This window comes from Mus caroli, unplaced genomic scaffold (assembly GCF_978045245.1).
Source record: "Mus caroli unplaced genomic scaffold, Mus_caroli_1 scaffold_4, whole genome shotgun sequence".
In the NCBI taxonomy this organism is placed as follows: domain Eukaryota; kingdom Metazoa; phylum Chordata; class Mammalia; order Rodentia; family Muridae; genus Mus; species Mus caroli.
The window spans coordinates 54952533-54971383 of record NW_028227259.1 but is presented as its reverse complement, the minus strand read 5'-3'; the positions used below and the strand labels follow the sequence as shown (position 1 = coordinate 54971383).

The following is an 18851-nucleotide window of genomic DNA, read 5'->3' as shown; positions in this document are numbered from 1 at the left end:
ACAAACTCTTTCCTCCCCAAGTTGCTTTTGGCTAGAGTTTTATCAGAGAAACAGAAAAGCAAACTAGGACAGAAATAGGAAACAGAATGGTGCTTGTCTGGGACTGGGGGGGTGGGGGGCATAAAAAGATAGGAATTATCATCCTGCACAGAGTTTCAGCCAGAGGGCAGGATTAAGCTCCATGCTTTCTGCATAGTAGGTGACTATGGCTAGCACCATGCATTGTGCATTCCAGAACAATTAGATTTCAAAGATTTTCATGATAAATGATCAGTGTGGAAGGTGAAGTGTGTATTTATTGTATATTAATTACCCTACTGTGACCACCATACAGTGTACATATATGCGTAGAAATACCACATCGAGTCCCACCCATATAGGAATTCTATAAAACCATCAAAGAATAATGACACTAAGCCGGCCCTAAGCAGACCATCCACTGCGTGAGGCTGAAGCAGAGAGGCTGAAGTTGGCATTGTTGACCTCATCTGAGCCGAACCTCCAGCCATGACACTAGAAGACCTCGAAGATGGATTTGGGGTGAAAATAAGTTGCACTGAGTAGAAACATCCATAAATACACAAGCTGTGAACCCTGGGGATGAACTTAGCAGATTCCATTGAGTCAGTTTTGCATATGAGGATCCTCCCCCATTTGGCAGGTCTTGACCTGGGACACTCAGTAAGCCTCCTGGGATTCACCAGAGCAGTGAAGGGTCGTTTCATGCTCTCTGCTTTTCTGCAGTTACCACTTCTTTCCAGTTCATTGCCATCATAATTTCAATGAGGTAATTCTGCCTTAGCTTAAATAAAGTTTCTATCTCTCACCTAACTCAAATCTGTCAGAAGTGCTGAACTTTAAACTTCTTGTCTCTACTGGTCACTATTCTCCTAAGGGTCATGCAAGAGCAAGAAAGAACATGCTCATAGTGAGCTGTGCTGGAGTGTCTTAACCCACATGAGAGGGACAAGCTGCCCCCAGGGCTTCATGTGCATGCGAGCCCATCCACGTGCATCCATCAGGAGAAGTGGGTGAACCTTTTTAGGATAAGCATATTGTGATGGGCCAGCATGGACATTTGGAGACCGTGGGTTCATCCTGGGATCTCTCCTATATTTCCTGCTGTGGTCTTACCTGGGAGATTGGAGCTTGGTGTGTGTGTGGTGTTGTCATCCCCACACATGTTTGAGTACTTCATGTAATTGGTCACTTATTGTCTCATGCATAAGTTTTTGGTACACACTTTATCACAGTGCATACAAGACTGGTGCTATCCAGTGCAATCTACTTATCTGTTTCTCAAGAAGCTCCCCCACATCGGGGGCCATTCACAGACAGACAGGAATACTTACTGGACATTGAACAGAATTTTTAAGGTTCCCGATAGTATTGCCTAGTGGTTTAGTGTGGGATATGCCTATTTTGGCAGATCCTTATCAGTACTAGGGGATCATTTAGGATCTTTGCTAAGTCCTCACTGTTGTAGTGCCCTATAGCACATCCAACTTCCAGGATCAAGCCCGGGTACCCCTTACACGGAATGTGTGCACGTACGTGTCACCATGCACAAGTTATAATAAAAGTTGCTCTTCCTTCAAACTTCATGATGTTGGCAGGTAGCTTGTCCTGTACTTTCAAGTAGTTCTTGCAAGAGTTCTTCCAGAAATTTCTTTCTAGAAACAGGACCTTGAGATATGGGGGGAATGTACTCATTCATATTCTTTCTCTCTTCCTTTGCCTTTTTCTGATAATGGAAACCGCAGCTGTTGAGGATGACGATTGCCAAACAAAGGCTTGGAGATGAAGAAATCGGCATGAGGCACTTTGCAGCCCACGAGCGGGAAGACTTGGTTGAGCAGCTGGAGCGGGCTAAGGAACAGGTGACTGCTGAGCTCTGTTTTAGATAGGGATGCCTGCATGTGGTCTCACAACAGGAAGCAGGGGACACATGTTCCTGTAGCCCTTCATAGCAGGAGGTAGGGCACATGTGCTACTGTGTCCTTGTCCAAAAGGAGGCCAGAGGGGCACAAGAGAGGGCTTGACTTCCTCAGTTCTTCCTAGGTTCGTGATGAGTGACTGACCCCTAGCTGGGTGGTATCCAGTAGTGACTGTTGTTATTCTGAGCCCACCAAGAGACATGCTAACCATTCAGTCACACTGACAGCAGAGAGGGAATGTGACAAACTGGCCTTTCACTTATGAGTTTCCACTAAGATGCTGAGTGATGCTTTTAGGCAGGATTTCAGAGAGGGCAGACCCCCCCCCCCGCCCCCTGCCTGGAGAGCAGCTATAAGAATAGAGACTTCCTTTCTTTTCTCTTGCTAACTGGCCACCGGATGCCCAGGTTGGAGTGGCTTGGAACTATGTGAATTTGTAAGACTCTAGGATCAGCTTGCCCTTTCCATGCCTGTGAACAAGGGCAATGTGCAAGGGTTAGAGGCCAGGCTCTTCCACCCATCCATGATAAGTGTCTGGCTGGAAAGTGTCCCCTCGTTCCACCCTTACCTAGCCTGCAATACAATGTAGTGTGGTGTGCAATATACGTTAGCACTTGAATAGTACCCATAAGCCTCCAAGCCGGCCAATCATGTGGAAGTTGCATCCCTAGTCCAAAAGCCTACGTCTGAGAAGCTCTGTGACATTCCTTGGATTTCAGATAGAGTCGTTAGAGCATGACCTACAGGCCTCAGTGGATGAACTCCAGGATGTTAAGGAAGAGCGGGCTTCCTACCAGGACAAAGTGGACAGACTGAACCAGGAGCTCAACCACATCCTGGGTGGTCATGAGAACCGAATTATCGATGTGGATGCACTGTGCATGGAGAACAGGCAAGTGCCAAGCATCCCAGGGAGACTGTATGTGTATGTATGTGTGTGTGTGTGTGGGGGGGGGGGTATCCCTGAAACCCTGCCTACAATTGGAATATTTGCATTTGGGATAAAAAGCATGTCACAACCCCAAAATGCAAACACTGGCATGTACTGGTTATAAAAATAAGAAAAGAAGGGGGAGATACCCACACCTCTAGCCTCCCTCACTCTCCGTTTACCTTCTCTGATTGGGCCACAGGGGTGAAGAGCCAGGGAAAGTTGTTTGTGACTGCTGTCAAGGAGAGGGGAAAGAATAAGAAAATAAATTGAGAAATTCCCTTGGCTGCGTCTTTGCCCCCAGGCACATTTCAGCGTGTAGATGTGTCTGACTCGTGTTATGGCTGCCGTCTTCTCTTCTTGGTTTGTTCCCCTGTGGAATCATCTTAATGAGAATTATGTGAAAATGATGCTGTCGTCCCTTAGGGCATCTCCAAGAGGGCTGTTTTAAAATGGGGTGTCTGTGATTTGGGCATGTCTGACCTTGATCACATCTATTTAATAAAAGGTCACATTTTCCTGCCTCCTCCTCTCCAGGATGAGAAAGAAGTCGTTACATACAAATGACGGTGGGCCTTCAGGTTTCGCTCATGTCATTCAGTGGGCTTCATTTTGCCCCCATGCCCGTTCCGGTTATGGGTATGTGCTTGTTTTGTTTTGTTTCTAGGTATCTCCAGGAGAGACTGAAGCAACTCCACGAGGAGGTCAGCCTTCTGAAATCGAACATTGCCAAGTACAAGGTAACCTAACCAAGTCTGTGATTTTCCACTCAGCATCTGAGTGTCAGCCTATTATGACTCTCTTTAATACTTCAAAGACGTTTCATCACTCTCCTGTCCTCCCAAACGGAACCCAATAGGACCCCTAATTGGAGTAGCCAGGAAAACCAGCCACAAACCAATGGACTCCCAACATCATTTTCCCCTGGCATCTACATCTATGTCTATAGTCTGGACAAGGTACTCTGAGACCGCCAAAACTTGTGTGCTTCCACCTTGGAGCCTCAGCCCTGTGAACTCAGGGGTCCTCTTCACTTCCTCTATGAAATGTTGCAGTTGTCAGATGCTATCTGTCTCATAATTATCCCCAAGAAAATGGTTTCTGTGGGAGAAGAAACAAAGACGAACACCACAACCCAAGCACTAAGGTTGGAGGCACCCTGAAAGGACAGAATGTTAGAATTTGCTGCACTGTTCTTTAGTCTAACCCCAGCTGCATTGGTTTGATAATATCTATTTCTGCAGATGTTAGTTGTAGTGTTATAATTGGAAGACTCTCCTGGGTCTCTCTGCTTTGAAAACAGATTGACGTCTCTTCCTGAGGGTAATGTTTCACAGCCAACTGAGTGCTAGGAAGAGCTGGCACATTCTCCTGGTTGTTGACATTGGCTTTTGTTCTCGGAGATCACCATGGCTTTCCATTTGGTGGGAGCCACACTTCCATTTATATCAATGTATAGATAAACAGGAGCCAAGGAAGTCTGTGCTTTTTAGTATTTAAATTTACAGCCATATCTATCCTTTCATGTATTATGTACCCTGCTCATGTTCCAAACCCTGGCTTACTACTGCATATTGGTGTGAATGCCATTCTAAGAGTGGCCACAGCAGCATGGCCACTCAATGCTGTGTCCAAGGCAGACATCACTAATTGACCATGATCCCTTTCCAATCCAACCATCATATCTTTCCAGATACTACCTCTGGTACATAAAAGCAAATGTAGTGTTCATCTCATGGCTATTCTAAAATGATTTCCATAGCAAGTCTGTCCACATGTTAGACTGGGTTCTTGCCTCAGATTTGATTCAAAGAATGTGAATTAAATACCTTTGAATACAAGGGACTACAATTACTGCCTTTCTCCTTTGCAGTAACTTAAAAGCCAAACCAACCCTTTATATGGAGCCTTTTAAAACTCCAAGGACCGAAATTCCTATGTTTTAAGCTGCATTTGGAGTCTGCCAGGGTTCTTATGAGTACACAGGCTGTATCCTTAACAAGGAAATTTTCTGTCCCTGCCATTTCTGACAAAGGCTTTTGTTTCTTCCATTGCTGCTGCAGAATGCTCTCGAGAGACGGAAAAACTCCAAGAGCCAAGGCAAATCCAGCAGTAGTGCTCTGACTGGGGTCTTGTCTGCAAAGCAAGGTAGGCGTTAATATCCAGATGGGACCAACTTCTGAGCACAGAGCTGTAGTCTTATGTCTCACCCAAGCCTCTGAGACAGAAAACTGCGGCTTCTAACTGTCACTTGCCTCAGGATTGCCTGAGTCCTTCCAACCCAGACAAACCCCTACCTAGGATCCTGATTTGACAGGACTTGAGGACAGGGGCCTGAGAATTTCCATGCCTGCAGGGTTGCCAGGACAGGGTGCTGCAGTGGGAGACCCCAGTTTAAGAATCACCATCTTCCAGCTTCACCAGTGATGGGATCTGTGTCCTCCTGAGGATGTTTCCCTTTCCCATCACCACCTGAGAGCCTCTAGAGGCTCAGCTTCCCTGAGTGTGTTTCTCCGGGCCTCTGCAGGCAGGATGGAAAAGCTCTTACTGCTTCACAGCCATGGCACAGGTCAGGGCACCACGGGTCATGGGAATGTGTACCGTTTTCCAAGGAGCTTTTATTGATTGCAGCTTTGTTCCTCCTTCCTGTCGATTCCAATGAGAAATCATGTTCTTCTGGGAGTAGTCCAGTAGGGAATAAATAGAAGGAAGCTTGAGTCCAGTATTTCATATTCTGCAGTCAGTTCTCGGCGTAAACCTAGGATGCACAGGCCTGCTCCTCAGGTGTTGACAGTACGGACCAGCAGCTATCATGGCCCAGTCTTAATCAGAACTGGCTTTAAAAATCATAGCATCTTCAGTGGACCAAAGCATCCAGGTTCTTTTTCAAGCAGCTTCTTTTTCCCACTGATCTAGAAGAGAACATCCTAGAATTATTCCTGAATGGGCAGCTATAACTCTATAAAAGTGTGGAAAATCCCATCTTTGTGGCTCATCAGTAAAGTGTCTGCTGTGTAAACATATCGCCCTGAGTTCAGATCACTAATGCCTATGTAAAATTTTTGTTGTAGTGGAGTCTGAGGCCATCTGGTCTACCTGTCAAGCTCTAGGCTAGCCAGGGCTGTAGAGTGAGATCTTGACTCAATAGTAAAAAGTGGAGAGAGAGAGTAAGGAAAGGACTGATGCCAACCTGTTTCTTCTACATATACCCACGCATGCATTTACACACACGAACATGTACACATGCATGAACATGGTTAGCCCTGGATACCATACCTAGCTACCATCTTAGAGTATGCACCCTTGTACTGATTCTTATGTCACAAGTACCAGCCATACTCAAAGACCATACAGAGATATGCCCTGACCCAAGGCTTCTAGAAAAACCTATGGGAAAACCTTATTACCATGGACTACTGGAGAGGTAATAAAAATGTGTGAACATAGCAACCCATTATGACAAACCTAACCAGATCCATTAACAAGAACTAGCAAGAAATAGGTTAGACACATATGAACTTTTAACTGTAAGAAATCTCCTCATACATTCTGTATTTCAGCTGGAAATGGCATAAATACATAGCTAAATTAGTAGTTACAAATCTAGATGGGCTATTGAAGTAGGCATTCACCTTTATGATGTAGGGGATGTAAATGAGATTGGAATGTTGTTAAGTAAAGAGGTAGTGTTTCCCCCATTATAGAAGAATATTGAACGAATCTGTATACATACACATAGTCACATAGGAAATGATAGTCGAGAAAGTCACAGTGTTTTGTCATAGTCAGAAGAAGTACCAGGGTGACTGTAACTTGTGTTTTTTTCTCTCCACTGATTTACCCCTTTAACGTGCTATATTACTTTTGCAATAATCAGAGAGCCTGAAGATTAAGGATTGTCATCTGCAGGGTAGTGTGACCTTGAATGAGTGCTTTTTTTTTTTTTTAACCCATCTGAGGCTTGCTTTATTATTTACAGAATGGAAATAAATAATACTTGCTAGGTTATTTTTTTTTCTAGTTCAAAATCTCAGTGAGTTAGCATAAAAAAGTCTTCACCCACGGGCAAGTGAGAATACTATTAGTCTCTGACCAGCTTGCAAGTGGCTGGACGTGAGCCCTGCTGGATTCTATCCCAGTTTGATAAAAACAAGAAAATAAGAACGGGGGTGGGGAGCGTCAAACCTCTCTAAGGCTTCTCCACTTAATTCTCACACTGGGTTTTCTATTGTTTTTCTTGTGGTAGTTGAGGAAGGCCCTCAGTAAAACACAAGTGTCCCGTCAGAGCTTGGGACTCCCATTATCTGGGACTAACCAACATGGGTTTGCCGTCTCATGTTTCTGAGTCCACAACTGAGCTGTCAGCTATATCTTCCCTAGTTCAGGATCTGCTCTCTGAAGACCATGGCTGCAGCCTCCCAGCTACTCCTCAGTCCATCGCTGACCTGAAGTCTCTGGCCACTGCCCTGCTGGAGACGATCCATGAGAAAAATATGGTCATTCAGCATCAGAGGCAAACCAACAGGTGGGTCGTCTGGGTGGGAAGAGAGTGGGCTTCCAGAAATAAACCACAAGCCTTCTGGAAAGAAGGTAACATCCCTGACATCTGGGGGCAGGGGTGGGTGTGGGTTGGGGGGGTGGGAACAACAAGCATGAAACCAGAACCATGCTTCTACATTGCTTTGGCATCCTGCTTATCCATCAGAGTCAATGAAGCAGGAATCCTGATTTCTTAGAGAGCCTGTCCTATGAGCTCTGCTCTAGGCAACACCAGTTTCATGGTGGCTCCCATAGGACAGTGCTACTGCTTTGCCTCTTTCTTAGATCTTCTTTGCCCCTCAGCCCCTCAACTTGACTCTGAGGGTCTCTGATGACCAGGAAAACAATCATCAACTTTTTATGGGCTGTTGTGGGTGTGAGAGAGCCTCCTGGCATGCGTTCTCATAATCAAGAAAAGGCAAAGTAACTAAGTATCCTGTTTGCTTTGTAATGAGTGTTTGGTTACATTGTATCAAACTGAGCAAGTTACGGTAGTGTGATGGTTTGTATATGCTTGGTCCAGGGAGTGGCACTGTTGAGAGATATAGCCTTGTTGAGGTAGGTGTAGCCCTGTAGGTGTGGTTATTTTTTGTTTGTTTGTTTGTTTGTTTGATTTTTCCGGAGACAGGGTTTCTTTGTGTAGCCATGGTTGTCCTGGAACTCACTTTGTAGACCAGGCTGGCCTTGAACTCAGAAATCCGCCTGCCTCTGCCTCCCGAGTGCTGGGATTAAAGGCGTGCGCCACCACACCTGGTAGGTGTGGGTTTTAATATCCTTGTCTTAGCTGTCTGGGGGTCTGTATCCTGCTAGCAGCCTTCAGGTGAAGATGTAGGATTCTCAGCTCTCCCTGCACCATGCCTGCCTGGACTCTGCCATGTTCCCACCTTGATGGTAATAGACTAGATTTCTGAACCTGTAAGTCAGCCCGAATTAAATGTTGTCCTTCTAAGAGTTGCTTTGGTCATGATGTCTGTTCACAGCAGTAAAACCCTAACTGACCCAGGCAGGTTGAAACAGTGGTCAGAACGGAGTTGAAAATATCCTGAGAATAAAAGCTAAGAACAGTAATTAAAGCAGTACCTGTACTGCATACATCAGTCCATTTTCTGTTCCTAGAAACCAGTCTAGGGAATTTATGAAGATTTTTTTTTTAAAGCAAGAAGTTCACTTCTCACACTCCAGGGGGCTGGCTTCAAAAGCACACTACTGTGTCTCGTGATGCTATCCATGCCACATCTGAACATGACCCAGATTCCATGTGTTCAAACATAGCAAGCGTGCTAACTCTGGACCCCAGAGATGCCATGCTGGGGGCCTCACCTTCCTGACACTGCCTCACTCTAACACCCCCAACGGTGACTAGCACTGACCTATGAGTTTGAATATGTAGCTTCTAACAGGGCAGGGCCAGCTTTGTGGTGTGCAGTCTACACCTAGAAGGATTTGGCATTTGGACAGATACTGCTACCACCATCTTCTCACAGGGGTAGGGGTGGGGTGGATGGGGCTCACATTTTTATCTTGCACAGAACCCTGCTCCCAAGACCCACATTCAGAGCCACAATGACATTGCTGAAGATTTGCTCAAGAACAGATGTTAGGCTTAGAGGGGAGTGACCTGAGAATTGGGGCTGCAAAAGGCAGGGACACCCACGGAAGGAGGCCACTGGAAGATGATTGAAAGTGTTATAAAAACAAAAGAGAAAAGGGAAATGATGGAGTGAAGAGAGGACCGCACCAGAGATGAAGATGTATGTGGGAGAAAGCGAGAGCATCAAAGGGAGGCCGGCAATCTCCCCGGATGACAGGGTAATTTATTGACAGGAGAAGTTTGCAACAGCCTTGCAAAATGAAACAGCCATGCCCAACTGCAGCCACTCTCAGGAAGCAGGGGTGGGAATCTGGCTGGGGAGGGGCCTGTCCCCGAGGGTCTCCTGAAGCAGGCAGTGAGGATGCTTCTCATTCCTGAGCAACCCCTGGCCAGGGACTCTGGGCTCCTTTGAACCTTACCATATCCACAGCAACAGGCCCAGATGCAAACCACTTTCTCCCTGTATAGAGGCTGGCATTTCCATTCACCATGTTATTTTTATTTGAGCATACCTTTGCATATTTAGCCATGTTCAAACAGTTCTTTGAGCCATGGTTGTGGAACTGTGGGTTACCACATATCTCACCTGTCCCAAACCCCTTCTTGGGAGAAGTCACCATTTCTTGTCTTCATGGGTCCTTCGAGTCATACAAACAAAAGCATAGTGTATAAAACCATACCCAAGTATCCATATACTTATGGATTTTTTAAATAACAAAAAAAGCAGCTCTTCATTATCACAGAGAAGGGAGGGGCACCCTTTGTTCCTTTGTTCTTGCTTGCTTTCTGGCCCTGTAGCAATAGATTGTGGAGGTACAGCAAGTGTCGAGTGTGCCCTTTTGGTACCTTGGAGGCCTTCTGTTTCATACTTCCTGGGGGTGTATGAAGAAGTTAACTGTACTATAAGTAAAGGGGCTGACAAGAGAATGAGAATTTGGTCAGCTCACTGGTGGCCCTCATAATTTAGCCTTAGAACCAAGGGAGGAAAAACAAACTTTGTTAGGGTGGGGTAGTGCCTCAGAACTTCAGACCTTCCCTTCTGGAAGCTCATGGTCTGCCTACTAGCTTTCTACTGTTTGATAATGGCCTCCTTCAGGCTGGGCCTCCTGTGGGGAAACCATCTTGATGACTGCTAAAGTATCATGGGATTTATGTTTGAGTGTTGCTCAATGGCCATTCATTTGCTGTGCCTCTTGCTGACACATTAGCCATTACCTGGTGTTCACTAAAGGGAGATGGCTCCCTTATCTAACAAACTAATGCCACAAGCATGAAGATATGATTGCTAAGTGCTATATGCCCTTGCCAGTAGTGAGGTGGTGGCTAATTCAACCACAGACCTTTCCTACTTCCCTAGCTGATGGCAACTGAGCTGGGGAGTCTTCTAAGTCTCCTGTAACAGTGAGTTTCACAGTAGAGTTTCCAAGGGCTCTGGATACTTCATGACAGGTGCGGCTTCCCCTTCAGGCCTTTATTTGTTCCCTCCCTCAGAAATCTCACCAGACTGGCCATCTTTTGCTGATTTCTAACCTCAGACCAAGTAATGTCATTAGAAGCCTTGATGTAAAGTCAGTAAGGAGGCCGGACATCTGGAGGATTTTCTTTGACTAAGGGGCACATGAAGGGAGGACACGTACTGAAATCTCTACTATTCTAAAACAACCTGTAATTACCTTACATACAAGCCAACAACAAACAGCCATGCAAACAAACAAATGAAATCCACCATCCTACCCAACCAAAAGGGCCTCCTCTCCAAGCCTAGGTGTGCCTGCAGCTGCTGCCCTCCGTACTGGCTGTCTTCCCTGCAGACCCATCTCCCTTCCTACATGCTAATGTGCCTTAGCTTCTCCCTTGGGAACTGGGGTTCCCTTTATCCTCTGACACCCCCACCCGGGGTAGGTCACACCTCCCATGCACTTCTGTCTATGACCACTTCCTGGAAGATGTGGACCCTTCCCATCAGCACTTCTCTCCCTGTGCCTCCCAGGCTCTATCTTGTCCCTGCTCCTTTCCTCATCCCAGCCCTTTCTTACCTCACTCTGCTGGTGAGTAGATGTCCTTTATCCCTGCTTAGATGCTCATCTCTTCCTTGAGTTGCCCTGTGTCCACATGTCTCTCATGCAGCCTCAGCTCCTCCATTTCCTCCTTGTGGTCCTGTTTCTTTGGCTTCCCTGCATCCCCAACTGGACTGTTGGGCACATTTTCATCTTCCTGGAGGACTGCCCATTAAGTAGTTTTTCTGCCTCTACTCCCCGTTCTTGTCCATCCTCAACTTCATATGAAGACCACTTCTTAAACTTCTCTCACCTCAATAAACACCTCAATAGCTCCCCAGAACCTGTGATTAAAAGTCAGAGTGTTCTCAGCTTGGCCACAAGCTCCGTCTTCATCAGAGGGCCCACCAGCCTCTCTGGTTATGCATTTCTCGTTGCTTGTCAATTTTGCTCTCAGCTTTTATTAGACTTAGGTGTTTTTAGGCTTAGTTTTTGCCTGATTGCCAGCTGTGTGAGCCTGAGTGAGGCATTGCCCTCTGTGAGCTTCAAGTTCCTCATCTACAAATCAAGGACTGCCTAGTCAGGTGCTGAAAAGAAAAAAAAAAAAACACACACACACACACACAAAAAAAGCAAAACAAAATGCCAGACACCGTATGTGTTGTTCAGGGGCATAACACCTGGCTTGGGACAAACGCTGGATACATATCAGCTGTCCTTGGCTTTCCTATCATATGATGCTTGTGTGTCCACCAGTAGACTATTGTTCTCTAGGAATAGGGAAAGGGGTTTGTCCTTTTAATTTCCCCTTCAACCTGTAGCACAGAGGTGGGTCCCAGGAACTGGGTGAGACTTGCTCAAACTTCTTGAGCTAGATTTGTTCTTCTCTCTCTCTACATCCTGAGAGCTGCCAGCCACAGTGACTGTCACAGCCTCTTACACCAGCTCACATAACCCCTGCCCAAGACTCTGCGTGAGGCAGGCAGGAAATCCCTTCCAGTCATGCAAAGCAACTTGGGTTGAATTTTACATCACCTATGGCTATATCGATATTTCTATGAGCACAGTTTTAAGGATCCTGTACTTGTTATGCTCATGAAAAAAAGATCTAAGAGGGTTTGTCTTAAAGTGCCACTAAGGGGGTATATGTTACGATTCTGGGAAAAGCATCTTGGGTTGTATTTTTGATATCACCTATGCCTATATCCGTATTTCGATGAGCACAGTTTTTAAGGGGCACTTATTGTACATATGAGAAAGAATGTAAAGAGGGTTATTTTAAAGTGCCACCAAGGGGGGTGTGTGTGTTAAGAACATGAAGTTCAGAGGCCAAGACAGGCTTGGGATCAGATCCACACTCATCACTGAACCCTGTATGTAGTTTTGGCCAAGCTAACTAACTTCTGTATTGGGTGACTGTTTAGCATCTCTGGTGCCTCATACTGAGGACTCAGGGAAAATCAGTTGTCATTTGTGTCCACCACAGTCCAGTCACTATTATTGATGGTTCTGTCACTGCTCTTGCCACACCTGCAACTTCTGGATCCCTTTATTACCTCCAGCCCTGCCTCAGGTGCTGGTATCAGAGCAATGAACAGAGCTTCTACAGATGAACTCAAACAGGATCCTTGCAAGTAGAATGTGGGAGGTGGTCCTAAGAGGCAGCTGCAGACATGTGATCTGACCTCATGAGCGTGAGCCCTGTGGTGACTGCACGTCAGACCCATCAGCTGTGAGGAGGGGAGCTGGCATCAGAAGGCCTGGGCAAAATACTGAAAGGCTGGTTAACAGTGGTGTCTATGGAAGGGTCACGGGAGTGAAAGCAAAACAGACCCAACAGATGGAGCGAGATCTGAAGTAGTTAGTGAGCACCCTGCAGACTGTGAGACCTATGGAAATGAGGAAAAGATGAGCTCTCGTAACTAGATGAACCAAACCATGGGGAGCAACAGCAGAGTTTCCCTGTGAACTCCAAGGGATGATTAAGATACTGCAGGTCGATTCAGGTAAAATCAGGATGAACTGAACTGTATATATGTGTGTCTATATATGCATATTCATGGCCCTGAATATATGTGGGTGTGCGCAGCTATCTCTGGAATAGAAAGAGACGTAGGAGAATAATTCTGCTGCTCTAATTTATCCCACTGAAAGGAATGGAGAATTTGCTATTAAGGAGATTTTCATGTCTCTTTCAGCACAGCAGTGCCAAGAAAATCTCCCAAATAAAAATAAATGCTGGTTTCCATTTGCAGACCACTGGAAAGCAAAGTTTTGGATGGCTGTCAATCACTTCTTGGCTATGTTTAAAGTCTGGAGCAAAGGAGCAGATGTTTACCTATGCGTGTGTACAAAGCCTGCCTTCCACGCACACAGTCTGATCTTTTCCAGTGCGCATTTCAGAACTTCGATATCTCAGCGAGTCAGAGTGGTGTATGGAGGTCAGAGAAGACTTGCCAGAGTCAGTTCTCTCCTTCCACCACGTGGGTGCTAAGAATCGAACTCGGATTGCTGAGCTTGCCATCAAATGCCTTCGCCTGCAGAACCGTGACACAGTCCCACTGGGAGCACATGAAAAGCATGTGTAATGACGTGCACTGTACGAAATTCCCAAATAATTAACGAAAACATTATGTGGGGGGGGGGAGAAAACTCTTGTGAAATTCTTATTCTTTACCTTTTCCATAGATGATTACAGATTATGAAGAAAGAAAAAGCACATGTTTAAGTACACACACTTATTGGTCACCTACACTGTGCCAGGCATTGTTCTTGATATCCAGGGCATGCACATCAGTAAGACCTAGTGTGGGGCTGCGAAAGCTGATCTTATTATTTCACTGCCTCAGAAGAAACATTTCCAAGTGTGTCCATCATTATCTTACCTATTGGTTCCAAAAATCAAACATTCTCTCAAAGATGATCTGATGCTCCTAAGGGCATTCAGAATCAATTGGCATCTTTGGCAGTGAGCACTTCTCGAATGGAAGTTCCTTATGATGTTTTGGGCAGTGTTGGAGTAATTGTTTACCCTCCAGGGAATTGCCTTGCAGAACAGAACGCAACTGAATAATGTGTGTGTGCGCGCTTTGTGGTACTTTTTATTCCCACATGGACTTCCCATGAAGTGTGTGGTGTGTGCACATGTGTACCTGCGTGCTCTTTTTAGATCCTAAGTCTATTGACTTTCCTATTACCCACCACCTTGGTGCAAGCACTGACAAGTGACCTCATCTCCTCTTATTATTTTCGTACCTTTTCTAGGATCCTAGGGAATCGAGTGGCAGAGCTGGAGAAGAAACTGAGAACTCTGGAAGTTTCTGGCTTGTGGAGTCTTCCAGGTAAGCAGAAACTTCTGAGCAGTGGCTTTTTGTCTAGTTTAGGGTTTTGTTCTCCTTTTAAAAGAACTTTCTTGTATAACTTGCCAAGAAAATTCTGCCTGTTTGAGGCCCTTTGAATTGGAGGCTGCTGAGAAACAGCTCACAAGTGTTTCCAAGTGAGAAACCCATCCCATGGCAAGACCAAGAAAGGGACAAAGTCAGAAATATACAATGTATTTTCAAATTCTCATCAGTGGGGCACTGAAGTTCAGGTAGCCTAACTTCTCAAACTGTTAGCGTGTGTGTGTGTGTGTGTGTGTGTGTGTGTGTGTGTATGTCTTTGTGTCTCTGTGTCTCTGTGTTAACCTTTGGAATGCCCGTGAGTTGTTTCATTTCTTATCAGTAGTCATCTTATAAAGATTTGTTCCATGTAACCTTCCCTCCTAAAACGAATGGGAGAATATACAAAGATTTGTTCAATTTAATCACCGGCCCTAAAAACGAATATAAGATCTTACAAAGATTTGTGCAATTTAATCATCAGTCCTAAAGTGGAATGTAAAACCGCACAAAGATTTGTTCAGTTTAATCACCAGTACTAAAAATGAAGAGCCAACCGTTTCTCCAATCCGGATGTACTTCATAGCCTCCTTCCCCTGCCTAGCCCCTCCCAACAGTTTTATGGAGCTTGAAAACAAAAATTTCTTGAGATTTTTCTCCCCACATTTGTCCAATGTGTGAGGAGCCGTAGTGCTTCTCTCTAATGAGCTATACTTATCCCGTTTATCCCAGTAAAATACCCCTCTCAGGAGACCCCGTCAGTTCTTCACTTTCCTCTTTACGCTGTTTGGAAACTTATATTTATCATTTTCTGCCGCCTCCTGGTTCCCTGGAAGGAACATTGTCCGGGTATTTTTAGTGTCTTACCCTTTCAGCGCAAAGCGGTCTCCTCTCCACGCGGCTCCCGTGGGCTGCGTTCCTGTACGAGGGATGAGAAATGAAAATTGCCACAGGAGAGGAGGTGGACAACATGACGTTTTCCTCAGTGGAAATCTGAATAGCTGCCTTAGGTTGCCTGCAAGTGTGTTTCATAAATTGGAATTTTTTTGCAGCGATTTCTTGAACTGGATGTCAAAAGACCTCACAGAACTAATTAGTGGCGAGTGCCGTCCTGGGGGTTTGAATGGTCCACTTTGTACCTGGTGCTTTTGATGATGTTCAAACTGCATCTTCTGTGAAGGCCTTTCTTTTACTGCATTGAATTTCAACACAGACAGACAAATTTGTCATTTATTTGTGCAGTCAAATTGCTGTTTTTGTACATGTACCAAAGCTTTGATTTTTTTTTTCACCCCTCTCAAAATGACTTGGTGAATTTTCTCACTGTTTCGTTTGTGTGATTTATGTAAAAAGATGGATGTTGAATGCGTGAATCAATGCTGGGAATTTCCTGTGTCTGGTGTTTGTTTGTTCAGGTGGGACTTCAATGGCTGTTCTACAATAATGACTCTTTTTCCCTTCTTTTTGCTGCGGAAGGCCTGAGCTACAATGTTTCAGTCGGATTCGGGAGTATGTTCATTTTGAAATATTCACGGTTTCTTGTAGCTAATATGGGGTTGCATGCTGTCCTCCATGTGTATAAATGGTAGAAGGTAGAAATTTGTTATCCACCTTTTGGTGAATATTCTAGATAGAATAACTTATTGAAATAGGGGATTCAATTAGTGCAAAGCAACCATTTGTGAGTACAGTTAGCTTGAAGGACCAGCCTCAGCGGGTTTTAGGCTATAGGCATAGGGGTTCCAGTCTCTGGCTACCACACAGATACAAAGAGGGCACAGAAGAGGAAGAGGGAGAAGGAGGGAGAAGTACTTTGCCCCTTGGATACAGCCTCACTTTGGAGCACACATGAAGGATGTGTGGAGGTAGCCTTGTTAGAGAGTCTGCGGTCCTGGAGAGTAAGGACAGGGAGTGGGGTATTTCTTCCTGTGTGAATCACATTTTGGCTGCCTGACTCCTGCTTTTGTGTGTCTCCGTACTGGAGGGCAGAGCGAAAAGCAACGTGTTCTCTCCTCCCCACACCTCCTCTGCCTCTCCCGTCTCTTCTTTCTCATCGACTCCCCAAGCAGCAGCTGAATCACAGTCGAAGTTTCTGAGTCCCAGGAGTTTGGGAGAACTGTCTTATTTACAAGCATCTCAAAGGGAAGTGTCCTCTCCAGAAAGTCAGCCCATCCATGGACTGGGCAATCCATGGGCTGGCATCCAGATTGAGTTTCAGCTCTATGCATACAGTGCCATGCCAGGCAACCTGGCCCCTGTTCCCCTCAATCTCTAGTCTCTCCAAAGAAGCAAGATGAATCTCCATCAAGCAGTGATGAGGAAAACAGAAAGGATTCCACGCTTAGTGTTGGCTGAGTGCCCAAAATAGAAAGACTAGTGAGATGATGTGAAGAGTCACCTGATGCTCCTCTGTGAAGAGCAGTTAAAGGCAAGAAGATTCAGGGTGACAAATACTTGGTGTGCATTAGGTACAACCATTCTCACACCCATGACAGACATGGCTAATTGTTTTAGTTAGGGCTTTACTGCTGTGAACAGACACCATGACCCAGGCAAATCTTAACAAGGACAACATTTAATTGGGGCTGGCTTACAGGTTTGGAGGTTCAGTCCTTTATCATCAAGGTGGGAGCATGACAACATCCAGGCAGGCATGGCACAGGAGGAACTGAGAGCCCAACAGCTTGTTCCGAAGGCAAGGAGGAGAAGACTGCTTTCAGGCAGCTAGGATGAGGGTCTTAAAGCCCACACCCACAGGGACACATTTTTTTTTTCTAACAAAACCACACCTACCCCAACAAGGTCACACCTCCAAATAGTGTCACTTCCTGGGCCAAGCATATGCAAACCACCACAATAATCTATCACAGCATTGTCCCCAACTGATGCGGCATCAGTCTTCCATATTGGCCAGCTTCTAGTCAGAGCTGATGTGGAAGAACACTTTCATTTTTCCTAATCTAATCTGATATGCTTATTTTAGCACAGGAAACAGGGAGGGAGTTAGATGACACATAAGGTCATACGTTTTAAGTTTCACAAGATATCTTCTATGGGTGCCGGACGACTGAAGTTCTGAGCCAAGATACACAGGCAAATGATATAAGTGGAGACTGGATGCCAGACCAGAGAGGAGGGGTCCTGGGGGTGGAAAAACCTCTTCCACACTGTAGTGGGCTGTCTAAGAGTCTGCAGGGCAGAAGCCTTCTTGTGTCTCTGCTTCCTGCCCCCCCCTTCACTTCTGACCAACACCATCAAGTTTTGTTTTGTTTTATGAGACAGCCTCATGGATCCCAGTCTAGCTTTGAACTTGCTACGGTAGCTACGGATAGGCTTGAACTTCTGATCCTCATCTATTGACCTCATAGGCACCCACTATCACTCCCTGTTCATCAGTGCTGCGAACTGAACCCAGGGACACAGGCTTGCTAGACAATCGCGCTACTAATAAGTTATATTCCCCAGCCTCTTCACAGAGTTCTTGATGGTGTTTGCTAGACTTGGGGGTCACTTGGTAGGAGTTGTAGGCCGTGCTCCCTAGCCAGGGTCCATCCCTTTGCTCCCACCTCCTGGGATCCTTCCCTCAGGTATTCTCAAACCTAGATCAGTAGCTGTGAGGAGTGTTGTACTGGGTGTGTTCACATGCAACAGCACTGGGACCTGGGAGACGGCTCTTGGGTAAACATTGCTGCATAAGCATGAGACTTGAGTGTGCATCTCCAGAATCCATACAAAGCTAGCATGTTAGCATAATTCTGAAATCACAGTGCATCTATGGCCAAAGCCACCCAGTCTCAAAACAAGGTGGGAGGCAAGGACCAACATCTAAGATTGTCCTCTAACTCCCATGTAAGGGCTAGGACACACTCCCTCCCCCTCTCCCTCACCCCCCCCCATCCTTCTCCTCTCTCTTTGACACATTCTCCCCACGCCCCAACACACACACACACACTGGGTGGAGGGCACAGAAACAATCCACAGAAATACCAAAAGCCAGGGGAACAATCTGGCTAGAGGCGATAGTCTGGCTTTTGGGGATTTTCATTTTCATTCTCTCTTTCTCTCCAGGCATCAGGCTGAGGAGGAAAATGTGGGGGTTGAAAGTACTTGGTTCATTTTTAGAGGCAGGGACGAGAGCTTTGGTGCCATATGGAGTCAGCAGAGCTCCCAGCCACTCAAACCCCAGCTCAGTGAGAAGCCCCAGTACCCTCTCCTTTAAGTGGAAAAAGCAGATGAGAGTTTACACGGCCAGGTTATCCAATGAGAGCACAGTTCAGTGGCCACAGCTGCCTCCACACCTTTGGAGAGAGAGTGGAACCGAGAGCCTCCTAAGAAAGGCTTTGGGTTTTTCAAACATGGCAAGAGTGACCAGATCCAGGCATGGTGCAGATGTGGGGGTACCATCTCCAGGCACAAGTCTGGGGAGGCTTGTCTTCTCACCCCACTGTGGCTGCCGTAGACAAAGGCTGGTTTGTT

General features: G+C 45.9%; 1 protein-coding gene across 2 annotated transcripts in view; it reads left to right on the top strand.

The window, feature by feature from the left end:
- The window catches only part of Ccdc149 (coiled-coil domain containing 149), a 102991-nt gene that overhangs the window by 71245 nt on the left and 12895 nt on the right, over window positions 1-18851 (top strand). Inside the window, exons 5-11 of one of the 2 annotated variants that reach the window (XM_029477845.2) lie at window positions 1764-1880; window positions 2657-2829; window positions 3536-3608; window positions 4932-5016; window positions 7249-7393; window positions 14260-14336; window positions 15852-15884. In XM_029477845.2, coding sequence (XP_029333705.1) covers window positions 1764-1880; window positions 2657-2829; window positions 3536-3608; window positions 4932-5016; window positions 7249-7393; window positions 14260-14336; window positions 15852-15884 — 703 coding nt within the window. The remainder of the gene's footprint in view (window positions 1-1763; window positions 1881-2656; window positions 2830-3535; window positions 3609-4931; window positions 5017-7248; window positions 7394-14259; window positions 14337-15851; window positions 15885-18851) is intronic. The other variant, XM_021163107.3, reaches the window with a different exon arrangement.